General features: G+C 45.2%; 1 protein-coding gene across 1 annotated transcript in view; it reads right to left on the minus strand.

Annotated features, from left to right (window-relative positions):
- Positions 1 to 3,615: 3,615 nt before the first annotated feature.
- The window catches only part of PSME3 (proteasome activator subunit 3), a 294,102-nt gene continuing 271,707 nt past the window's right edge, over positions 3,616 to 26,010 (minus strand). The window contains exon 11 of the mRNA XM_078645347.1: positions 3,616 to 5,815. Within this exon, the coding sequence (XP_078501473.1) occupies positions 5,735 to 5,815 (81 nt within the window). The 3' untranslated portion in view covers positions 3,616 to 5,734. The remainder of the gene's footprint in view (positions 5,816 to 26,010) is intronic.

Below are 26,010 nucleotides of genomic sequence, written 5' to 3' on the forward strand. Positions count from 1 at the left end.
AACTCTTTGATTGTGATATGAACACTTTTGTAATCCTACTGTTGCGTGCTATTGGGTGTCATAGGGCTGCCTGTCCCTAGGTTTACTCAATTTTTTGAATGGAAGGTGCGAGACATTGTCACGACCTGACCCAATGCACAGCTCTAATCAATTTCTTCTACTTTTCACAATTTAACTTGGTATCGTTAAATAAACATATGACTCAATGTGCTTATATCATTTGGTACTTGTATTTCAGCATTTTCTGATCGTCATACATACATACTTCGAACCAATGTACCTATAAATCCTGTATTTACATCATACAGATTTTTTTCATAACATAATACTTAAAGCTTTGTTTGTCATTAACAGTGTATCAAAATCCAACTCTTTGGAAAAAAAATCCATCGAAGAATGCGATGGTTTCTTGAGTGGCCCGATGCAACTTCATTGTACGCGTCGGCATAACAGTGAAAAGGAAGATTACGGCAGCTCCTCTTTAAGATTAGACTTCGGCTTCAGCGTGAAGGATAGTTCAGATAGTTTCAGAACGTGGCAGCTGTACATTTCACACAGCGCCATCCAACCTCAGTCCTCCTGGTACCGAGACAAAGAGGCCCCCGAAGAAGGGACTGTATGTCCCGAAATGAATCGGGCCAGTCAAGAAACCATTGCATTCTTCGATGGATTTTTTCAAAGAGTTGGATTTTGATACACTGTTAATGACAAACCAAGCTTTAAGTATTATGTTATGAAAAAAATCTGTATGATGTAAATACAGGAATTATATGTACATTGGTTCGAAGTATGTATGTAAGACTATCAGAAAATGCTGAAATACAAGTATCAAATGATATAAGCACATCGAGTCATGTTTATTTAGCAATCCCAAGTTAAATTGTGAAAAGTAGAAGAAATTGATTAGAGCTGTGCATTGGGTCAGGTCATGACAATAAGACTTTTTTCATAACATTTTTATTAGTTTTTTCCGCTTATTTCCTTACATTTATCTTTTTAAGGCCACCCAAATTGAGTTGTTAGTTACACTAAGGAAAACACCTGCTCTGACATTTGAAGTTTATTCATCCTCTGGTTCTAGCCAGGCTGTCCTAGAAGTCGGTTAGGATTCAGGCCCATACATTTGATTTGTCACCTGCCTCCAATTGGATTGAGTTTTGTTGCTAAGTTACGAGTTACAAATGATGTTAAGTAGGTGGAATGCAATCAACAGATTATCTGAGAAAAGTTGGGCTTGCACTTCTTTGTTAAATAGTTTAGGTATTACAAGTGACTTGTAGGGCCATAACTTCATTGTTTGAGCCCACACAGTTACTTCCCCTATACCCATTAGTTTCGCCACGGAATTATACTTTTGTTTTCACAAATAGATTGCAGCTCCCTGTCAGTTTTCTGGACGAAGGTTTATCACTGAAATGGTTGCTGGAAAGTTAAATCCAAAAATGACATGTGTCCAGAAGTCTAATAGCGCACTGCTGTAGGGAATGGGGAGCGTTGCTTAAGTGAACAACACATTTGGCTAGTGTGTGCGGTTTAACTGTACTCTAGGGGCATGTTGGATTGTCAGAATATTAAGAACGATTTGAACTTCTCTTGCCCATCCCGTTTTTACCTGTGATGTTGAAGCTTCGAGGTGCTTGTTCATGAGTTTAATTGCTAAAATCAATTACTGGCTTTGTGCTGGTGATCAAAGGGGACAGAGTTACACTTTACTCCATAACTAGGAAGCCATTTAGCTCGAAATACTATCCAAAAAACCCAAATGCCTTTTTTTTCCTAAGGGGAGTGGTATGTCAGTGACCAAGATGTGGTTTAGCAAGCAGGAAGAGACTTCAGTAAGGTCGGTAGGGGTATTACTCCTGCTCAAAATAAAAGGGGAAGTGGTGAGAAAAAGAATGCATAAAATCTTGAGGTAATGAATTCTTGGTATTGGGTGTTGAGGTAATTAGTTTTTTGTAGTAGTTTTTTCCCCACATAAATCCAGTGAGAGAGCATCTTAGTCACAGCGAATCGAAGACATCCACTCTGAACATTTAAAAGCTTTGAATTCAATTGCACTTTCCTTTTGTGGAGCTCATATTCTGTTCTAGTTGCAGTTGGTGACCACTACTAGTTGAGAAGGAGCTTTGCCAGTGAATTTGTTCAACCGTCCTTGTGCAAGATCATAACCTTATTCACTTAAGCACGCATAGGGTGTTCCTACTTAAAATAGGAGGTGAAAGCTCACACCTAATTGCACAATGGATTGTCATTGTATTTGGTAATCCTGTCTCAAATCTGTAGTCTGTATTTGGTACATCTATCGAAAAATATGACTACTGCTGCAAAAAAGTAAAATGTATTATTTTTAACGTGCCGGTATGCAAACAATCCCAAGTTTAGCCACAAACACAAACGCAGTAGAATTTCCTTCCACACATCCATCCTAAACAAATCCCGTTTAGAATGCCATTGTAAAATTTTGCTTGAGTAAGTGGGCTGCAACCCAAAGTTGATTTTAAGAAAATATTGCTCGCTTTCTTTCCATCGATAAATTAAAAGCAGTAATAAAGTTGCAATATTTTGGTACTTCATGGCAGTTGACTTGGTATGCTAATAATCCATTTTCCATTCAGATTTATTGAACAACGAACTTTGACTTTAAATAGTACTGGCACCCTGAACAAGAACAAGAAAATGACCGAAGCATGAACAGGTGTATGTAAAAGTAAACCCACATCAGCATCTTTTCAGAACCTGAAAGTCTTCTGGACTACTAAGCGTCTATTGATGTTTAATTAAGCTGTAATCACTGGAAGAAACTAGCATTGGCAAAGCCAATAGTTCTCGCCTTTGGGTCCTTATAAGTGTTTAGCCATGCAACAGTTGATGTTGTTGCACCAAGGATATTGTGATGTTGCGCTAAGGATATTGTGCTGGATAACTAAACACATAAGGTCCCAAAGGCGAGACCTATTGGCTATGCCAATGCTTGTTATATATTGGCAAATACAGTCTTTATGTGTGTAATTACATTGTTTAGCCTCCTATTGGGCGCTGCATTGGTATGAGAAAAAATGATCTATAGCTGTAAATATATGATTTCCATATATAATTTTCATATTATTTTCGGGGTCCCCGCACATGGGCAGGAATATTCAGTGCTTATGACTATTGATGAGGATCCTTTGGAAGAGAACTGTACAGCTGAACTTCACAGGGCAAAAGCAAGTGTCATATTTGATAGCCGGCTTGCATCATGACAACTCGTGTGGAGTGTTTAGGGTTTACCGTAAGTGCCCGTTAGTCAGAGATCGTGACAATTGATTACATCATTCACTTCTAAAACTGAATGATGGCTCAGTGAGGGATCTTACACATTTGGCTGCCTGGTGAGGGAAAAAAGTAATCCCAATACAATCCGAGGCTTTGAAAGATGCTTGCCAATCATGTAGGACAGCCAAAATGTGAAAGGTGATTGGCTTAGTGAATAGGTAAAGAACAGCATGTGCGAAAGGCCAGACTAACAAACGTTTCCAGGGGCCTGACATTCTTGCCCAAAATGATGACAGCTCACAAGCAGAAAACATGATTTCTAACAAGCAACACGTATAAAAACGACTGCAGTCTCACTGGTAATTCAAAAACGCAAATGAATTTATTTACTGGACACTTTTAATATTGACAGTTTAAAATTTTACACACGTTCCTTTATCAGAACCATCCAACAACAATGAATACCAAAATAAAATTAACAATTTAAGGCTGGACACCACCAATCAATACTTTGGGAACTGGACGAAAATTCATAGATTCGGTCCTCATCAATTATGGAAAGAAGAGCCCCTATTCTATTCAAATTATAACTACCGTCATCTTGTAGAAATACCAATTTAAATGGAACTAGTGTACTCCATACAATGGGAAGCCCGCAGAGGTTGGTCACCACACATGGGCCAGGAAAAAGTCAGCCACTGGAAAGTTTGTTATGCCGACAGTTTATCCAGGTGGAGGTTTGCATCCTAGGTAGCAATTCGTTCACATTGCTCTGGAAGAGAACACCCACTCACTTATCAATGAAGACACCTTTATCACTTTCATGGTTTAGGCTCATACAAAAGAGCAGCTTTTGATGTTCAGATTATGCTAGACGTTATTCACCCGTTCCACAACCCTTAACAGCCACAATCAAAAAATGTAGGAAGCAGTATAAAGGTATTACATACATTTTCATTTGAGTGATAAAATACCCTGTTCAATGTCAAACGGTTTCTTCCTTTCTGGTTGCTTAGGACTGATGGCGCAGGAGTCCGTTATCCAAGAGACAGGATACAGGGGAAGATACAGTGCAGCCATGTATTCAGCTATGGTGCTGCAGCTAGCAGAAGCCAACATGCATGCAATCAAGTCTAACCAGCATCGGAAAATTGGGATTGTAATGCCAAGTTCATGGTACAAATATTGTTTTTGTGAGAGGTGAGAATGAAAGCTTGTCTGGCCACACCAGTCTTTATGGCGTCATTTGGCTCTAGCAAGGAGTGAAAAGACACCAAAGTAGAACAGATTGCCAATGCAATACAATTAAAGCCAGTCAGTGTTGGAACAGTTAGCATTCTGAAATCAAACAAACTCATCCCAACACGAGTTTACAGCATATAGAGGAGAAGCAGATGGATCAATATTTCTCAACCTTTAACAGGCAGGAGGAGCACAACAAGGAAGTCTGTTAGAGGGCTTATTAAAAAAGAATGGTAACATTTGTGCAGCTCAGCCACTCACCAATCCCATTTCATGTGCAATCGACCATGGATAGCAATAATTAACGACTCGGACAGCAGCAATATTGGTCCCCCCAATCCTGTGATATGTACCACTTTTTCTAGACCTCTCTGGATACAACCAGTTTGCCTACAAGGCCACTGATGCCAAAGGCTCACATTACAACAAATATTATACTCATGATATCTGAATTCTATGTGCCCAACACATTCTTGTTCACAACAATGTGACCACAAGTATTCCCAAAGGATCTCTTTCAATTTGTGAATTATAGGAAGTCTCAGTCAATACCAAACGACGTAGCAGGGGGCATGTGAACTCATTTTGGTCCATACCTCTGAATCAGTCCAAAGCATAAGCAATGTATGGCCAATCTAGAATGGCAAACAAGAGATTCTATCACAGCTTGCAATGAGAACGGATCTAGTCACAAACACTGTACAAAGCAGCCACAGAGCAAGCAAGAGTCACTTATAAAGGACCTGCCATCCTTGTGCCCAACACCAGGCCCAATACCCAGGTTGCGATGTGCATCAGTGAACATCCAAACAGATGGCGAGCGAGCTTTACTTTCATTTGAGACAAAGTTGTCTGAAAGAAGCCTCCATTTATTTTTCTTTACCAGAGCTGGAAATATAAGTGAAAAAGAACTGCCAACTCCACCCAAACACTAACAACAGCGTTAATAATTTTTACATTTAAGTGCCTCGGCTTTTAAAATAAAACCATGATATTTGGGCTGGAGGGGTGGGGGAGAGGGGGGCGGAAGGGGGAATAAAATTCCTGAGAACCAAATAAAATTAAACACAACATGAACTAAATGGAAGCTTTTTTTTTTTTTTTTTTAAATTGTAACTTAAAAACAGTGTGCTTAATATTTCCAGCCAGTTTTGCTTCTTGATAGTCAATGTCGTGCAAGGAACCAAGGCAATGATGGTCTTCAGTCGAACAGACAGTCCTTTAAGGTTGATCCACTTCAATAGAGGGCGTCTGCATTGCTGCTCCGGGGCCTCTTGATCTTTTCGATGTTCTTAAGGATCATGTCATGTAACGTCACCTGAGATAAAGGAGATTAACACATGACAATCAAAGAAAACCCCAACTCAAAGACTCAGGATCTGGTACCTTAAAAACTGTAGTACATCAACAGATGGATGTTTAATTTAAGAATACATGTTCAAAAACTATCCATCATTAATCGATTATTAAACCTCAGAAACCATTATTTCAATATGCCGTCTAGGTATAACCAATGCCGATAGTACTCTAGGGCAAATGCACAGCACTGCCGACGATGCAGTAAGACCTGCAAACAGCAATGTAGCTTCATCTTTACCGAAAGAGTCTGTTGGAGATGTTCACCATCCAACTGACGGAAGCCTGCCGAACACTGCCAAGGAGGGTGCTTATTTGTACCGTTGTGTCCATATAAGGTATCAGATCTAGGTTCCGAATAGAAGACTGTATCGTTTCACAATAGGTTAAGTTATTGTCGCTCATTTACGAGCCTTTTACTCCCCACTAAATATCAGGTGCAAATGATCTGTTTAGCTCAAGCTAATATCTGGTCAAGCTCAATTTGAGGGGAATTGCATTACGCTCGAAACCCCCTGCCAAAGCAAAATAGCCCGAGGAGCCTGGAATCCAAACTCACTAACATGCAAAAGCGAAAGAATGCATCTTTCTCTTAACATCTGTTGCTTCTTGCCAGGTTACCGAAATCAGTGGGCTCTTTGACAGCTCTACAAGGGAAACGTGCCTACAAGAGTCCACCAGAAGACAGATCACGGAGTGACTTTAACAGTGCTACATACCAAGTTTTTGCAAAGTGCATATTCAGTCTTTGAGGCATCTTGGCACCTAACAAAGGTTCTTACCTCTAACAATAGTCAGAACGGTAGCTTTAATAAATCCATCTTCAGCTGCTGGAAATCTTTTCAAATTGGAGAGAAAAAACAACTCTCCAAAAATGCAAAATAATGAAATGCCTACCAGCAAGCAACATCTGCAGCACATTATTGTACTTTTAACCCTGTAGCGGGTTAAGCTTTTCCAGCCCCAGGCCGGAGCTTGTTTTAGATCAAAGCCTACCAGACAGCACAGCTGCCTGGCTGCTTAACACTTCATGTGGACATTCTGAAACCTTACAATACATTCCGACCAGTGCTTTCCTTTGGCCATATGGTTTGCAATTCACATTTTCTTGCTTTCGATTTGCTGACTTTGTTTTCGCCTGTCCAGCATGCCTTTGTCCCATCTGTGGAGCACAGCCCATTTATGGTAGTCTTTGACAATTGCTAGTTTTCCGTAAACAGGACTTTACATTTATGTTCTTATCTTGTCATATTTGCTGTGCATTTAAAGACAGAAGGTCAAACGTCAGGCCAGAGGGAGCTTGGTGTTTACATTTATTTATCCGACCTCAAAGTGAGAGGATTTATCTGAATCTAAGGGTGTGAAAGGACAGGGTTTTTTGTAACGCAAAATGTAAATGAACTGTGCAAATATTTCAGAATATATTAGAATTAGGAAAGCACTTATTTTGCAAGTGTGCTGGAAACCAATATTTCCAAACGATCAAATCAACACACTAGGTGATGCCATTTCCATACACTGAGCTGTATAGTTTCATCAGCAGACAAAAAAAGTAATTGTCATTTCAACTGAAAATGTGTGATCTAATGGCAGTGCACTACCACACCATACTCCATGACACTCCACCTTCCACAACACACCACTAACTTTTAACCATGTTGGTATAGAACATGGCAATAACACGTTGGCAAAGCCAATAGCCCATGCATAGGTGAGCTATTGGCTTTGCCAATGTTTTTGGCTAACTAGGGTTTAATCGATTATACCCGTTCTCCCTGAAGGCAGGATGAAGGTCAGATTTATCCCCTATATTTGGTATTCTAAAAAAGTACCCATAGTCAGAGAAGTTCCCTGCACATAAAAAATTGCCAAATATAGCAAAAGGTTTTTCTTTTTATGGTATAACAGTGCTGTGAAAAAGCATATTTTGTTTTCTAAAAATGGCAACAAAGGATTTATTGCGCTATGATAACCATGTTCCCAGTTCCCTGGAACAAGCAGAACCACCGACTGACCTGCATCATGATTTTGCACTGTTTACCGAATATGCTTCAATTCACATGGTAAAACCTACTGAATGAAAAATGGGTCTGAAGGAAACCTCAGCATTTTTGCAATGCACCCAAGATGCTGAATTTAGGAACAGTGGGTAATGCTACAACTAAATTTTGGGGTTATCTACACTATCTTCTGATTCAAAAGCTATTTTGCACACTCGATTATATCAGTAAACCATAAAGAAAGAAATTGTCAATTGATAACGAATGTTCAATGATTCTACCAAAACAGGTTGTACCCCACTATCGCTGGATCTATAGACCGCAACAGATCAGACTCCAGAACACAATGTGGAGACATCAAAATTTCGACGTGCAAATTGGACCATTTTGCAATATGGGTAGCTGCAGTATTAAGACAGAGCTCAGCAGTCACACAGGGAGAGGTACTAAATGCAAACATTTCCAAAAACTAGACATACAAGTGGGTCAAAACTGGTCTAACTTACATGGATCCCACTATGAATCTGCCGAGGTCTACAAACTTTCTAGCACCCAGCATCCCCACATTTTTCCTATTAAAAATGTTACACGTCCTATGTGGGTGGGCATATTACCGGGGTCCAAAACAGATCAAATCTGGGACCATGCTAAAACCACAAAGATAGTACTGTTACTTCCTATGGCTGTAATTTATTTTATGACATGGGCGATAGAAACTTTAGTGCGCTGTTTCTGGTACTATCAGCGAAGTGAGGAAAAACTAAGTGGCAGGAAATGTGTGAATGCTGTAGATTCCAGAACTTTCTTTCACAGAAATTTGAAAAATGCATTCTTTTAGATGTTTGCAGGACATTCTGGGTAAGATCCACTAAAAACACCACCCTTGCTTCACTGGGGTCTTAAGGTTTGAAAAAAATGCCTTTGGTTTGTAGGTTATTTAGCACAATCAGAACCGGAATAATGCAGTTGTTCACCATGTCAAGTGAGAGTAAATTAAATGCATCATCTCAACTCAAAAAAGAATCAAAATTTCCCTTTGACTACCATGGTGGTGCTCTAGGCACCAGGGGGCATAAAGAGACATAGGGCCTGATGTCAGGCCAAGCTAGCTCCCACCCCATTTCAAGATACAAGGAAATCTCTTCACTAGCAACCAGATTTTCTTTTTACTCTTTCAAATGTGCAGCGGACATGTCACAGCATTCGAAGTGCAGTGGATGGGAACATCTCATCTACCGCACCTAAGTGATTAGAAACAAACTAAGGAAAACAGAATAGAAACTTAAAATGGGTTTAAAGGACAAGTTACTTACCTTCGGTAACGATCTATCTGTAAAAGACAGGTTATGGATTCCTCACCTTAGAATGACCCCCAGGCATCAGACTGGATCCGGAGCATTTTTCTTCAGCAGTACCCTGCACGTCGGTAGGTGGTGTCGGTCGACTCCGTTAGTTGTTGGCGTTGGGATCGCGGGTAGGATGTTGCGGTATCTACTTAGATGCCGCCCCTGCGCACAGACGTCAGTTCTTTACACAACATTCCACGCCAGAAGCACAGAGCTATGCAAGACACTAACCACTTGTGCACAAACCTAGGGCCCTGAAAGGGAGTCCCTTACCCTAGAAGTCAGTTCGCAGCCAGGGGGGTGAGAATGGGTGGGGCAGTGAAGAATCCATAACTAATATATGTCTCTTAAAGATATATCGTTACCGAAGGTAAGTAATTTGTTCATCTGAAAGAGACCATTATTTATGGCTTCCTCACCTTCGAATAGATACCCCAGCAATACCAACCCCGGAGGTGGGTCTGAAACTAAGTTCACACCAGAAAGTCCTGGAGAACTGAACAGCCAAAGAAGCAGTCTCTCCAGACTTGGCGGTCCAGGCAGTAATGTTTGGGTCAATGTGTGCAATGAAGCCCACGTGTCTGCCTAGCAGATGTCATGAAGAGGGACACCACTTCCCAAACCTGTAGTGGTACTGCAGTCGCCCTGGTGGAATGGGCGCGCAGCCCCACTGGAGGTTTCGTCTTTGCTAAGGAATAGCAGATTTTGATGCAAACAGCGACCCATCGAGAGAGAGTCCGCTTTTGCACGGCCTTTCTTGGTGCCCATGTAGCCAACAAAGAACTGCTCATCCACCCGAAATTGTTTTGTGCAATCCAAGTAGAATGAAGGCGCACGTTTTTGATCCAGAAGGTGGAGCCTCTCCTCTGCTTTAGAAGGATACAGGGGCGGGAAGAAGAAGGGCAAAGTGATAGTCTGTCCTACGTGCAAGGAAGGAAAGAAGGCCTAGTGCGACCTTACCTGAATGAACAGCTAGGAGAGGAGGTTTGGAAGAAAGCTTGAAGCTCACTCACCCTGTGAGCAGAGGTAATGGCAACCAAAAAGGCAGTTTTGAGTGTCAAAAGTCTGAGGGGACAGTTGTGTGCTCATTTCAAGCCGCTACATAAGTTAGGTCAGAATCAGATTAAAGTCTCACTGGGGCATCACAAAAGAGATAGGAGGAAAAAGATGAATAATGCCCTTAAGAAAGTGATGTACACCAGGGGACTTGAAAACAGAAGGCTGATCAGGAAGCCAAAGGAAAGCCAAAACAGCCGAAAGATAGCCCTTAAGGGTGTTCAGAGCAGAGCCCTGCAGGACCAAAGAAAGAAGGAAGAGGAGGGCCTCTGAAAGGAGCAGAAAGGGGATCCACAGCCTTTGCTGTGCACAATGCCACAAATGTATTCCATCTGCAGGCGTATACTGTTTCAGTGGAGGGACGCCTAGCTGCCAAGATGACATTGCAGACTTTGGGAGGAAGGTCAAAAGCGGTCAACGGTCGCCACTCACTCTCCACGCAAGGAGGTGGAGGCTGGACAGGTTTGGGTCGAGGACCGTCCACTGCTGCTGCAACTAAAGATCCTCCTGAAGAGGCAGTCTTATCGGAGGATCGATGGCCATGTGTAACAGCTAGGGATACCATACACCGTGCCCAATCTGGAGCCACAAGAATGACTTGGGCCCGGTCGCGCTTGATCTTCTTCAGCACTCTGGGCAGAAGTGGAACAGGAGTATAGAAGACCACAACTCCACTCGCAACAAAATGAGTTGCCTAGCGAGTGTCACCTCGGAAATTCCAACGTGCAGAACTGCTGACATTGTGCGTTCTCTTTGGTGGCGAACAGATCTAACCAAAGCTCTCCCCACTGCAGAAAGAGACCTTGCACCACCTCAGAGTGAGACACCATTTGTGATGAATCATGCACCTGCGGCTGAGTTCGTCCGCCCTGGTATTCAGTGTACCAGCCAGGTGTTGAATCATCAGGGAGGGATATGCCCAGATGTTCCAGCCATTTCTAGAGACTGAGAGCCTATTGACAAAGGGTCCATGACCCCACCCGCCCGGTTTGTTGCAGTACCACATGGCGGTGATGTTGTCCGTGAACACCTGCACTACGCTTCCCTAGACAGATGGGAGGAATGCCTTTAGTGCAAAACAGATCACCTGAAGCTCCAGATGGTGGATATGGAGCCCAGACTCCGCTGGAGACAGAGGCCTCTGATCTCCACCTCTCCTAAGTGGGCGCCTCACCCTAGAAGTGATTCATCCGTCACCACTGAACTCCGGTTGGGGAAGGGAAAGGGATCTGCTGTTGACCCAATCCTGGTTCATTAGCCACCACTGCAATTGTCGTGCAGTGCCCTCCGAGATCTGAACGCAATCAAACAGATTCTCCCGATGTTGTGCCCACTGGAACTTCAGGTACTGCTGAGCCTGCATACGCCTGGGGCCAAAGCAGTTGGTGTCCTTTTTATCCGGGATCACACGACCCTTCAGTCCTTTCTTCCTCTAATCAAAGGAGGCAAGGTTTATGGTCACACCTAAATATTAAATTTAGGGGTGTTTACACGGCTGTACAGGTGAGACCAATGGGTCCCTTGGGGTGACTACTCCCCATATTAAGCCACCCTTGTCCTTACCAGGTAGGTTGCTCCCCCTCCGCACAGCACCGCCTGTGTCTCCCTGCCCCAGCTGCCACTGACGCTGCGGAGGACGTTCGAGGCCCTCCACCACCCGCAGGCTACCACCTGCGCCTCATCCCTGGTGGCCAGTGGTAGGCAGGTTTGTTCATCCTCTGCTTTATTGCTTTTATTGTATTGCCTAGATTTTCATTGTTGTGTCTGTGACTGCTGCGGTCTGTGCCCCTTTTTCTTCCCTCTGTTCGCCTCGCTGTCCCCGTGCTTTCTGCCCGGTCTTTCCTTCTGTACCCCTCGCGGACCCCATGTCCCTGCCCGGTTTTCCCTTCTGTTCCCCTCGTTGCCCCCGTGCCTCTGCCCGTTCGGCGTTCTGTTCTCAGCTGTCCCTGTATTTCTGTATTCTGTATTTTGCCTCTGTGCCACTTGTTTTTCCGGTATTTGTGCCCTTCTCCTCTGTTCCACTCGTTTTTTGTGCCCTCTCTGCTATTAGTTTTTCCCTCGTTTCTGTGCCCCTTTTTAGGTCTCGCTGGGAGAAGCGCGCGACACGCGTTCTCGCCGAGTACTATAGTCATCGGCTCAGCCGACAAACGAGTGGAGACAAGAGGACAAGAGCTGGCCACGCGCGCAGCATTGTCAATGGGAGAGACAAGAGCTGTTCAAGCGCGCAGGATTGTAAAGAGGATTTGGTCGCGCGCGTGAGTCAGTCTGCAATTCAGACTGGGAGCAGCCGATGTGCACGCTCACGGCGACGGCGTATTCTACGCTCCCACTGCGCTTTCAGTTTCTCCGCCGCCATGAAGATCCGGGGGGGGGATATGGGGATTGGTTATCGTTTCTAAATGGTCTGTAAATGCTTCAAAATGCCGACTTGGAAAAATACGAAGTCAGTCCTCACTTTGTATTCCTTTTCGGATTTGCCACCTGTTAGGTTCTTGTTTTTAAAGCAGCCGTATCGTACTTTCAGTGCTAGTACACCCCCGCTTCCCCCTCCCGTGAAAGCTGCGCCTTCCATGCGCCGAGAAGCTTTCATGCTCCACTGCCACTATAAATCTCTTGTTTCATTCGGCATCCTGCTTTCACTTTAAAAAAATAGCTGCTGTTCCACCCCATGAGTGCAGTGTGGGCGGCATCTATTGTAAAGTGAAAGGAGCATGTTCAGGATGATCCGTATAGTTAGAGGGTCCCGGGGTCTTCAGGCTCATCGGTGGGAAGGACTTTGACCAGCCTCTCATCGTCTCCAGGGTAAGTGCTTCATACACCTGTTTTCTTGGGCGTTTACCTCGTTGCTAAGGTCCAACGGTTCTGACCGTCCAGCACCTCTGGCCAGATCCCAGAGCACACAGCTCCCTTCCCCGAGGTGCACCAATGTCCGCTGAGTCTCTCCCAGGGCAGCCGGTGCGCTCTCCATGGCACCCCCGCACCTCAGTCTGAGCCCTGCCCTCAGTCATAAGCAGTACCCTGCAGCCGTGAGCAAACCACAAGAGAGGACCCAGCCCTCGCCAACAGGCATGAGAGGACCTGCCTCTCAGATAGACCGCTGCAGTGGACTCCGCCTCGCTAGCTCCTGTGCCCGCCTGCCAGGACAGACTACAGCAGAGGAATCAACCCAGCCCCGCCAACTCTTGTGCCCGCTACCCAAGCAGACAGCTGCAGCGGACCCAGCCCTCTTTACTCCTGTGCGCGCTGCCTCTTGGCTTCCTGGTGCCACCCTCTCAGAGGTGATAGCCCCCGGGCTGGCTATCCCTCTGCTGTCGGTGCTCCTGCTCAGCCTCCCCCGCTCAACACCAAGGCAGGACCTGCTTACCAGCTCCCCCGGGGTGAATGAATACAGCCTGTATCCTCCTTACTTCAACCTGGCTGATTCTTTCGTGTCTGTCTTAATGCATCGTTAGCTTTGGCAGGCTGTTCATTTTTCTGTGCTTGTGCATGCCTTTCTTTGCGGTTTTTGTTCTCGTGTGACAAAGTAATTTTTATTTTGAATGATAGAAGACTTGTCACTTTCTTGCCTTTCATATTAACTTATTCTTCTCGCAGGGACCTACCCTGAGCGCACTCAGTAAGTGTCCCACTCACTGTTACCGGGTTGGTGTCTTCAGTTTGAGTAAGTTGAAGGGACGATACATTCCTCTCTCCTGAGCCAGCAACACTGAGTAGCCCTGGGCGTGACTCACAAGTTAGGACATTTCCTCTAATGTAAAAATTTTGCCCAAGTTTCGGCCGTGGGAGGGTGGTTCTCCCCGAAAAGGTCTCCCTTCGAGAGACATTTTGCTCAAACCCATATTCGGCTAAATCTCATGCGACTTCTCCAAAATCCTTTTTATTTAATACTCTAAGTACTTCCGGACCATTAGCTGGTCCTTACATTTAAAAAAAGTAAAAAATTAAATGTGTACGATTTCTAAAAGGAACCATTGTTGCATAGTAGATAATGTTCCCTGTCTTATTCTGGTGCCTTTGTGATAATGTCCTGTTCAGAAGCAGAATATATCCAACAGACTGCCAGAGAAAATTCAAATTATGCTTGAGAAAGGTCTCTATGGGGCATTTCTTCAGGTGGAAATGCAGCCTGTAAAGTATCTCGAAGAGTTAAATGCTCGCTGCCGACATACGCTCTGACCTGCAGGTGATTGCTGTAAATCCTTGCAAGGCCACCTCGGCTATAAATCCTTCTAGGCTCGGTAAATTGAGTATCATTCATTTGGATAACACTTGTTTTACATTTGCTTTTGTCCGTGGCTGTTCAGCTTCAGCGCCCGTCTGTACTGCCCCACCCCCATCACTTCATTATTGTTGTCTGAAAAGCAGAGCAACCGGAGCCCAGCCAAGCCCCCCAGTAAAACACTGTATACCACGTCGAGAAAGTTGGAATTTAAAGTTCATTTCATGTTAGTTTCCTTTGGTTTCAATTTAAGTTTTCAGTTTGGTATAACATTTTTGTCGTTCGTAGTGCCCCTTAAGAAGTGCTTCATTTTTTCATCTGCAGAACCGAACCCGTGACCTACAAGTAACACATCACTGCATAGGTCTCTTAGCTCATTAAATCACGTTAAAACTTCAGAGCACATTTACCATTTCTGGCTCAGGCGCTTTGGTGGCGGTAATGGGGCTATGAAATATTAATTTGGGTCCATAAAAAGAGGTCTGCGCATCAGGTGTGCTTTGATATGTGGGTACAGAAATCATTCAAATAACTATATGCCCCAGAAAGTAAAAGCATTCTACGTGCTTCCACTAGGCAAACTAAAAGCAAACAAGCATTTGCAAAGCAATAGGTCTAGCATTTGTGGGAGTTTAAGTTATTGACATTGTAAATGACAATGCCTTTTCTTTATGTTTTTAAAAGGAAAACATAAATAAAAGGCAGTCATTTACAATGCCAATAGCTCAAACTTAAGTAAATGCAAGACCTATTGCATTGCAAATGCTTGTTCCTTCTGTTACCTTCGTTGTCCCTCACCGCTGAGTCACCTGCGGCCTCGCCCCCCTGACTGCCTAGTGCCCATTCGCTTCCCCCACGTCCTGCCTCCTAACTGCTCCTCCCTCCCATCTCCCCATATATGCCAGCCACACGGCGGGCGCGCCAAAGGCGTGCCTAAGGCTAGCCAGTTTGCGCCCATCCCGCATCCAGCGCCAGAACCCCTGGCCCCCGCACCTGCCACTATGACACCAGCACTCTGCATGCTCTCAACTCCAGACGGAGCCACATCTGCTTCAAGGTTACCCCGAAACGCACACACGGCCTCTTCACCTGCCGGAACTGCAGCTACACCAGCCTAAGAGCTGGCAAACCACCTGCCAAGAAAGACCCCAACCACCTCCGATGCGTTCTACTGAACACCCGCTCCGCACGCAAGCATGCCATTGAGCTCTGGGACCTGCTCGACACAACATCCCCGGACATCGCCTTCCTGACAGAGACCTGGTTTAACAACTCCTCCGCACCAGACATAGCCATAGCCATCCCAGACGGCTACAAGATCACCCGCAGAGACCGCACCAACGGAGTCGGAGGAAGAATCGTCATCGTCCACAAGAACAGCATCAGGGTCTCGACTTGCATCGACGACACGCTCAGAACCGCCTAACACATGCATTTCCACACAGACTCCACCCTCAGAGGCGCCCTCGTCTACTTACCCCCTGGACCCTGCCTCCAGTTCAGACTCCATCCCCGACTTGATCAGCACACACGCCCTGACCTCCACCGAGTACATCCTCCACAGAGACATGAACTTTTCACCTTGAGAATGACAACTCCACAACCCTGATCGATAACCTCGGACTGAAGCAACACGTCAACGCCCACCCATTCTGCAAGCCACACGCTCGACCCAGTCTTCTCAAGCCTGCACGTCTCCGTCAACCACACCACCGAACTCCTCTGGACCGACCACCGCTGCATCCACTTCGCCTTCCAGAAACCCACCGCACCCAAAAGAGCAAAATCAGGTAAGACCAACTACACGCAAACCTCGCTCTAAGCCCACCCACCAAACCCTCCAACACAGACTACGCTGCCCACAGCCTCAGACACTGGATCGAGGACTGCGCCAACACCCTCGCCCCGCTGAAGAAACCCCCCCCCAACAGAAACACCAGCAAGAGGGCCAGCTGGTTCACCCTAGAGCTCCTAGCCTACAAGCAAGCCTGATGGAAACTAGAGAAGAAATTGCACAGTGAACAAACTCTGGACAACCACGCAGCACACAAGGACGCCATCTGTAACCACCACCACCTCATCACGGCGGTCAAGAGGACCTCCTTCAAAGACCGCCTCGACAACAATGCACACAATAGCAAGGAGCTCTTCAACATCGTGAAGGTACTCTCCAACCGCAGCTTCAACACCAATGACATCCTGCTGTTGCAAGCCCTATGCGACTCCCTCGCCACCTTCTTCCACCACAAGATAGCAGACATCCACGAAAGCTTCAACACCCAGACAGCCCCAACAGACCCTCCGCACACCATCGACTACGACCCCCTGCTAGCCTGGGCCAGCGTGAGCATCGATGACACCATCAAGACCATGCACACAATCCACTCCGGCTGTCAGACCCATTCCCGGACCTCCTTCAAAGACCGCCTCGACAACAATGCACACAATAGCAAGGAGCTCTTCAACATCGTGAAGGTTCTCTCCAACTGCAACTTCAACACCAATGACATCCTGCAATCCACTCCGGCTGTCAGACCCATTCCCGTCTTTTTAGACGCATGGACTATGTCTATTTCTCATTATTCGTCAACTAATTAGGATATAATTTGGCTACAGCAACAGGGTTCATAGGGATAACATGTATTTAGAAGAACTGAATGTCTAATCATGGTTTTTATTATTTTTCAGTATGTTTTCATATTATCATTTACTTCCTGCACACACAGAATATGTGTATCATTGGTTAGTGGCATAATATCCCTGAGGAACAGCATGTTGCCCGTCTTGAACATATTTATTATGAACTATCCATTGGGTCATGTAGATCCATATCATGGTGCACATAACTTCATCTACCATTTGCTATAATAGGAGAATATATATCACCATTGTGTAATGTATACCTACGTTTTCCTTTTCACATTCTTGGCGTTCACCCATATGATAATTTTGGCGCGCTTTGGTTTAATAGAAAATCTCGCTTGTGTATTTGAATGCATTTGAGGCTGTCTTCACTCCAACAGTTCATCACCATAGTGGGATACACGTCTTGCAGCACTGTTAATAACATAATGGAGTTTGCGTCAGTAACGCGCAGCGCAGTCTGTCGTCATTTTTGTTAGTATCCATGCTGAACGTTGAGTTCATAAAGTTTGTATTTTCAATCAGCGCCAAAGTAGTTCAAATCCAGTGTTTTGCGTTTCATTCTTGACGCATTTTTTCATTTCACGATGGTCCTACGTGAGGGTAGTGACGCAATTAGTACGAGTATGAGCTTGCCTGTAGTGTTTATACATACAGGCTGTTTTCTCTATGGGAGATCAAGATATCTGGCTCTAAATTACAACTCCCAGCATGCGGAATTCGGTCCCAAGGTTGTTAAATCTTCCTGAATGCAGCGGAAGGTATCCTGAATGCAGCGGAAGGTATCCTTCCGCGGGAAATCGCGGCTAGTAAAATTAGTGTTGTGAGATATAACGGCTGGCAGAGCAGGAGACAAGCCAAGTGGTTATTAGGTATGTTAAAATGGCTTTTAGAAGTCTTTTTAGATTTTGCTTTTTGAACGGTGGAAATATGGGCGGTGACATTCTGAGTGTAATGGTTACAGGAGTTTTTATGCGTAATGTTTAGGAACCAGAACACAAGTACTACGCGTGGATAGAGCTGACCTGTACGCGCTGGGATTTATGTCGGAAAGCTGGTTGAAGAATATGTAAGTGGCACGCACTGTCGTTAACAGTTAATGTGCTAGGAAGACATTCTAAAAGGTTATTTATATGAATGTATGTGACCTTTTGCAGATTGGTATATTACAAAAACAGCATTTGAATACTGGTCAACAGAAACCCTTGAAGTTATAAGCGAGTCTACACTTCGAGCACAGATTAGTGATTTACAGAGGTCAGTTACCATTATTCTTTTATGACATGTAAGTTTCATAGCAATTCAAATAACGTCTATTTATTTTCCTTGAATGTATGTAGCGCAGGAGTAGATTTGTGACTTAGACACTAGGTGGTATGGTAGAGGAGTGTCGCAGAATCTTGTCAATACTATACAATGTTAGAAATGTGGAATAGTACACGTTTTCCTTATCATATACACATAGTGAATTCTTTCTTGAGCAGGGAATAGCGGTGTGGAGGAAGTCATTATGATTCCCTAAGTATCATTATTTTTCTATTATTCTCAGCTTCATTAGGGGTGCTTGAGGCACAGAACGTCGGGAGATATAGTGGAAACGCTGTTCAGGTAGTTTGTTTGAATTTAGCAGGTTTCTGGTGTTGACACTTGGGTCTATTCTGAGGCTTGACACCATTGTTTTTAGCAGGCACTATCTTGGGATTTACATGGGTGAACTACATGAGTGCATGTTTTTTTCATCAACTTTTTCACAGTTCATTTACTTTGATGTGACAAACCAATTTTTGGCAATTTAATCGCATAATCTGTCTTTTACTAACTAGTAGCATGATCATTTTAACTCACGAGATTGACTGACACAGGACCCTTCCCATCTGTGTTATACTGACATGAACATATGCAAGAAACACATGTACATTATTTGATTTCTTTACAGGATACTGCCCCTGATGAAGGGAAGTGCAATTCGCGAAATGCATTGGGCTCTGGTCTGATTGAAACTAAGTCATTTTGTAAACTTTATGTACAATCACTCAATGTATTAGTATTGTATAACATTAAATCTGTATGTATTATTGGATCAAGTAGAATATATTGTAGACATGTGTATTGACATCATGAAGCAATTGTAATAATGATGTGAATTTCTCGTTTTAGGATTTATTGAACCATTCGAAGATAAATAATTACTCCAATATTTTTATCACAATTTAAGCAACGTGTGACTAATTGTGAACACCGCGCTCACTAGGAACAGTGCACACTGCATACAGGTTGTTAACTGCATTTTTTTGAGTTTACAGAGTGTGTAGCCAACACATGAGTGTAGTTTAGCACCCAATAGGTAGAGTATTTTAGTTTCGGCATAAGTACTTGATTAGAGTTAGAGTGCGCCTGCTTTCCAATTTTTGCATTACTAGACCCATTCCCGCACCACATCTTCAACAGAGCAAGCAGCTCCATTGCACCCCACCTGCGCAACGTCATTCTCTCCCTCAAGACCGCGACCTTCCCAGAGTTCTGGAAACACGCAGAGATCAACGCCCTGCTCAAAAAACCTAAGGCAGACCCAAGAGACCTCAAGAACTTCCGGCCCATCTCTCTGCTCACCTTCCCGGCCAAGGTCATCGAGAAAACAGTCAGACAGCTAACCAGATACCTCGAAGAAAACAGACTCCTGGACCCTTCCCAGTCTGGGTTCCGCAGCAAACCATAGCACCGAGACTGCCCTCATCGCCGCCACCGACATCAGGACCCTGCTGGACAACAGCGAGACCGCAGCACTCATCCTCCTAGACCTCTCTGCCTCCTTCGACACCCTCTGCCACCGCACACTAAGCGTAAGCCTCCACGCCGCAGGGATCGGAGACAAGGCTCTGGATTGGACCTCCTTCCTCTACGGCAGAACCCAGAGCGTCCGCCTCCCCCCATTCCGTTCCAAAGCCTCCGAGATAATCTGCGGCATACCCCAGGTATCCTCCCTCAGCCAGACGCTGTTTAACATTTACATGGCCCCGCTCGCACACGTAGATCGACAGCACGACCTCAACATAATCTCCTACGCCAACGACACTCTGCTGATCCTCTCCCTCACCAAGGACCCCATCATCGCCAAAGCAAACCTCCACTAAGGAATGAAGGCAGTCGCCAACTGGATGAAGACCAGCCGTCTGAAGCTTAACTCGGACAAGACAGAGGTCCTCATTCTCAGCTCCAACCCTTCAGCCTAGGACAACTCCTGGTGGCCGACGGCACTGGGGGCAGCCCCGACACCCAACGGCCATGCACGCAACCTGGGAATCATCCTCTACTCAACGCTCTCAATGACCAAGCCAACGCAGTCTCCTCCTCCTGCTTCAACACCCTTCCGCATGCTCCGCACCCAGGCCCTCGTCAGCAGCAGACTCGACTACGGAAACGCCCTTTACGCGGGAGCCCAGACTACGCTCAAACGACTACAACGCATCCAAAACGTCTCAGCACAACTGATCCTTGACGAACCACGCCACGGCCACATCACCCCCCACCTGAGAAACCTGCACTGGCTCCCCGTCAACAAGAGGATATGGATTAGTTACTTACCTGTAATCCTAGTTCTCTTCCAGGGGTATCCTCAAAGTAATAGGCATTAGAATATTCCCACCCATGCGCGGGACCCTGGAAACACTATATTATATGTGATATATATATATATATATATATATAACATCTAGGGTGTGTAAAGCCCTTTCCGCAACAGTCTGGTTTTTGAAAAAACACTGGTAACTACTGATTGTGAAGGTGAAAAGGAGTAATCACTTTTGGCAGGAATTTTGGATTAGGTCTAAGGACCACTTTGTTAGAGTGTATCTGAAAAAACGGTTCTTCTATTGTGAATGCTTGTATTTCACTAACTCTTTTGAGAGAGGTGATGGCAACAAGGAAGGCAGTCTTCCATGTTAGGAATTGCAATTCACACTTGTGTAAAGGCTCAAAAGGGGGACCCATAAGTCTTGCAAGGACCACGTTTAGGTTCCATACTGGTGCAGGTGGTAACCTAGGTGGGATTATTCGTTTTAATCCTTCCATAAATGCTTTTATCGCAGGTACTCTAAAGAGAGATAGGTGCTGTCTATTTTGTAAATAGGCTGCAATTGCTGCTAGATGCAGTCGTATGGAAGAATAAGCCAAGTTAGGTGTAGAAGGTAACAAATAATATTTTGGATGGAAACATCCAATGGATCAATGTGATTGTTTCTACAGTGTATTGCAAATCTTTTCCACTTCGCAGCATAACATGCTCTAGTGGTGGGTCTTCTAGCTTCTTTAATTATATTCATACATTCTGGTGGTAAGTTTAAGTAGCCAAACTCTAAGACCTCAGGAGCCAATTCAGTTGGCTTGGTTCTGGGTGCCTTATTTCTCCATGGTTCTGTTTTAACAGGGGAGCGTGAGCCGTTATTTCTGATGTGGAACCAGTGAGATCTAGTAGTGCGGTGAACCACGGCTGGCGTGTCCATGTGGGGGCCACTAGTATTAGTTTGAGAGACTGTTGTCTGAGCTTGCGTACTACTAGTGGAATGAGTGGGAGAGGCGGAAAAGCGTACGCAAATCTGCCTGACCAATTCATCCATATTGCATTCCCCTCCGACCGCGGGTGTGGAAACCTGGCGGCGAAGGTTGGGCATTTTGTGTTTTCGTGGGTGGCACACAGATCTGTGGGTGCCCCCACATTTGAAAGAATGGTTGTAGAACCTGTGGGTGCAACTCCCATTCGTGAATCTGTTGTGATTGACGACTCAACAGATCTGCTATCTGATTGTGAATTCCTGGAAGGTGTTTTACAGTCAGGTGTATGTTTTGAGGGATGGCCCATCTCCAAATGTTCTGTGCAAGCTGGGACAGTTGCAGAGAGTGTCCCCCCCCCCTGTTTTTGTATGTAATACATAGCTGTCATATTGTCCGTCCGGATTAGAACAGCTTTGTTTCGTACTTGTACTTGAAGTCTTGAGTGCTAGGTTAATCGCTAGCAGCTCTAAATGATTGATGTGGAGCAGTTTTTGTTGGCTGTTCCATTGACCTTGAGTGGTATAGTGCAGGAGATGGGCTCCCCATCCTGTGAGGGATGCATCTGTTGTCAGCACTATTTGTGGAACAGGTTCTAGGAACAGCCGTCCCTTTGCCAAGTTTTTGGTGTTCCACCATTGCAGAGAGCGATATGTACGGCTGTCTACCAACACCATGTCTGTGAGCTGACCTTGAGCCTGATTCCACTGTTGTGCTAGACATTCTTGTAGTGGGCGCATTTGCAGTCTTGCGAGAGGAACTATGAAGATGCAAGACGCCATCATGCCTATTAGTTTCATGAACACTCTGGCTTGAAGAGAGTGCTGGCATTGAAAAAGGGAGACTAAGCTCTGAAAGCTTTGAATCCTGGCTTGACTGGGATAGGCTAGAGCTGCCGATGTGTCTATGGTAGCTCCTAGATATTGGTGAACGTGCGAAGGCTCTAGGTGCGACTTGGTGTAGCTTATTGTAAACCCTAAGTCGTGTAATGTTTGAATCGTTTGCTTTGTGTGTTGTACACACTGGTTGAACGATCTTGCTTTTATGAGCCAGTCGTCGAGGTAAGGGAAGACATGTATCTGTTGTCTTCGGAGATGTGCTGCTACTACTGCTAAGCACTTTGCAAACACTCGTGGTGCTGTTGTGACCCCGAATGGAAGGACTTTGAACTGATAGTGTTGTCCTTGTATGACAAATCTTAGATACTTCCTGTGCGCAGGATGTATAGAAATATGAAAATAGGCGTCTTTTAGGTCTAGTGTTGTCAGAAAGTCTCACTGTTGAAGTAATGGGAGTACTTGTTGTAAAGTGATCATGTGAAAATGATCTGATTGAATGTAGTGGTTTAGGGGCCTGAGGTCGAGGATCGTTCTTAATGTCCTGTCCTTTTTGAGTATTAGGAAATACAGGGAGTAGACTCCTGTTCCTTGTTCCTGTAAGGGGACCTCTTGAATAGCATCTTTTTGTAGAAGTGCTAGAACTTCCTGTTGAAGCAGGGTTATGTGTTCTGTGGACATTGGACGCTGCCTGGGTGGTATGTTTGGGGGGTTGCTGCGAGTTCTAGGCAGTAGCCATGTTGGATAATTTGTCTTACCCACCTGTCTGTTGTGATGGAATTCCAGAGAGGTAGGAACTGTGATAATCTGCCCCCTACAGGGGTGGAATGCTGTAGGGGAGGCAGAGGGAAGTCACTGTTTGGGAGTGGAAGAGGTGCGGTTGTTGTTACCTCTACCTCTTCCCTTATTGTTGTTGCCTCTGTACCCGCCTCTAAAGTAACCCTTATTAGAGGGGGTTTGTGTATGTGTTTTAAAAGACGACGTGTTATCTGCGCCAGTCTGCTTGGAGCCTCCTCTAGAAGAGGAGCGACGAAAAGAACTTCTAGTCTGGGTAGATTGTAATGCACCCATAGACTTAGCAGTAGTGTGTGTCCTTTCATTTTTTCTAGTGTATTATCTACCTCTGGCCCGAGCAACTGGTTCTGATTGAAGGGCTGGTTGAGGATGGTAGTTTGTACCTCTGGTTTGAAACCGGAAATGCGTAACCATGCATGACGTCGGAGGATACCACTGGTGTTAACTGCCCTGGATGCAGTGTCAGCTACAACTAGTGCGCATTTAATTGAGGCATTAGATATTAGTTTGCCTTCCTGTAAGAGCTCTGCTGCCTGATCTTTGTATTGATCTGGTAGATGTTCCATTAACTTTTCTAGTTGGTCGTAGTGAGCCCTATTGTAGCGTGAGAGTAAGGCTTGTGTGTTTGCAATGCGCCATATGTTTGTTGCTTGTGCAGCAATCCGTTTCCCTGACGCATCAATGATTTTTGATTCTTTGTCAGGCGGGGGTGTGTCACCAGAAGTCTGGGAATTGGCTCTTTTACGTGCATTTGACACTACTAAAGAGTCCAATGGTAGATGTCCCTTAATGTAGATAGGATCTGCTGGTGCTGGTCTATACTTTTTCTCTATTCTGGGATTTAGTACCCTACACCTTACTGGATCTTTAAAAATCTCTGGAGCATGTTTAATGACCCCTTTGATCATAGGTAGTATTCGAGTAGATCTTTGTGACTGCTCAAAAGTGTCCAATAAGAAATCCTCCTCAATGGCATCAGAGTGCATTGGAACTCAGCTCTGTTTAGTAGATGATTGAACCCAATACTATCCTCTGGAGGGGAAGGTTTGGTTGGGTAGTACGGAGGATCAGGGATGTCTGGTGCATTATTTGGTTGGAAATTATATGCATCATCTTCTTTGGTATATTCTGGGCTGACATCCTCATCCTCATCTAAAGGGTATGTATGTGTCTCTGGTACATCATCCCCCCCCACCTAAGTCATACTCTTCGTCAGTGTGGTGTGAAGATGCAGGAGATTGAGCAGGAGAAGTTATAGGCTCAATATATGGTGATAGGAGAGGAAGAAGGTGAAGGAGAGGAAGGGTGCATTTGAGATGTTGCACAATCCTTTTTGGCAGGAACCACAGTTGGAAGTGGTGTCTGCTGGTCTCTGTGTGGAATTGCTTCCACATGTCCAGTTTTTGGATTGATAGACCTTTTTCTGCTTTGGATCTGGTCTAAATAGTTCTTCCTCTTGTATAATCCTCTTCGGCGCCGATTTCTTCGGTGCCGATAGTGGTTCTTTAGTGTTTTTTGCTTTAGGAGGAGTTATTGAGTCCTGTGGCAATTTCTTCGGTGCCGAAGGTGGTTTAGGGTTGTCTGTATCAGGCCTTGTGGTCTTTGGTGCAGTTATCGAAGATTTCGGCGTGGAGACAGGTTTTGTTGGGCCTGTTGCGCTGGAGTCTATGTTCCCGTCTGTTTTTGGAGCCGGATGGTTTCGGAGTCAAAGCTTTCGGGTCCGTTACTGTTTTTGGTTTCGGCACCGATGCCTGTTTAGGTGCCTAAGAGTCTTTGGGTGCCGAAGGGTGTGTTCGCTTCGGTGCCGAAGAGTCCTTCGGTATTGAAGGATGTTTCGGTGCCAATGGAGGAGGTGGAATTGGCACATGTGTTTTTTTCGGTGCAGAGGCACCGGAAGGCGTAGTCTTTTTCCTCGGAGCCGAGCCGGAAGGCAGGGCGTCTGAGGGTAAATTTCGGTCTCGACTGGACCCCATGGGCGGAGTGCTGCCCGTTGCCTTTGGTTTGGGCAGTGTCTGTTGGGCAGAGGTACTCACGGGTTGTCGAGATGGAATCGAATCGTCCGAGTCCTCTGCTCCAGATATGATCTGGAGAGCAGGTGAGTCTTCCTCGTCGACGAGTGGAGCCTCGTCCTCGGAGATATCTTCGAGTGGGTTCTCGTCCTGGGAAAAGTCTTCTTCGACGATCTCCTCAAAGATGGCCTCCAGTGCTGGCGCTGATCTCGTGTCGACGGGCCCTCCGATCCCGAATGGTCTTTTTCAATCGGAAGGAGGCACAGGCTGTGCAGGTCGACTCGTCGTGTTCTGACGAGAGACAGAGGTTGCAAACCTCGGGATGGTCGCTGTGAGGGAATTTTGCTCGACATATCGGGCATCTCTTGAATGGAGTTCTGTCCATGAGGCGTAGGCCGTACGGCGCCGATAGGCCCAACGGCACACGTCGACGCACCAGGATGTAGCTGGTGATGTCGAAAAGTGTCTTCGTTGTCGAAAGTTGTTTGTCTAAAGTTTCACGCTTCGAAAATGTCGAAAAGAGTCTTTTCTAGCCGGAGCAGAAAACTTTCATGCAAACCCAGTGGCGGAAAAAAACAATCTGAGGATGGAGTCGATGACCATGCGCAGTATTGTCCAAGGGAGGAGTCACCTATCTCGTGACTACAAAGACTTCTTCCAAGAAGACAACAACTTGCAATCATCTGAGCCCAACACCAGGTGGCGATC

This window comes from Lissotriton helveticus, chromosome 5_1 (assembly GCF_964261635.1).
Source record: "Lissotriton helveticus chromosome 5_1, aLisHel1.1, whole genome shotgun sequence".
Taxonomy (NCBI): Eukaryota; Metazoa; Chordata; class Amphibia; order Caudata; family Salamandridae; genus Lissotriton; species Lissotriton helveticus.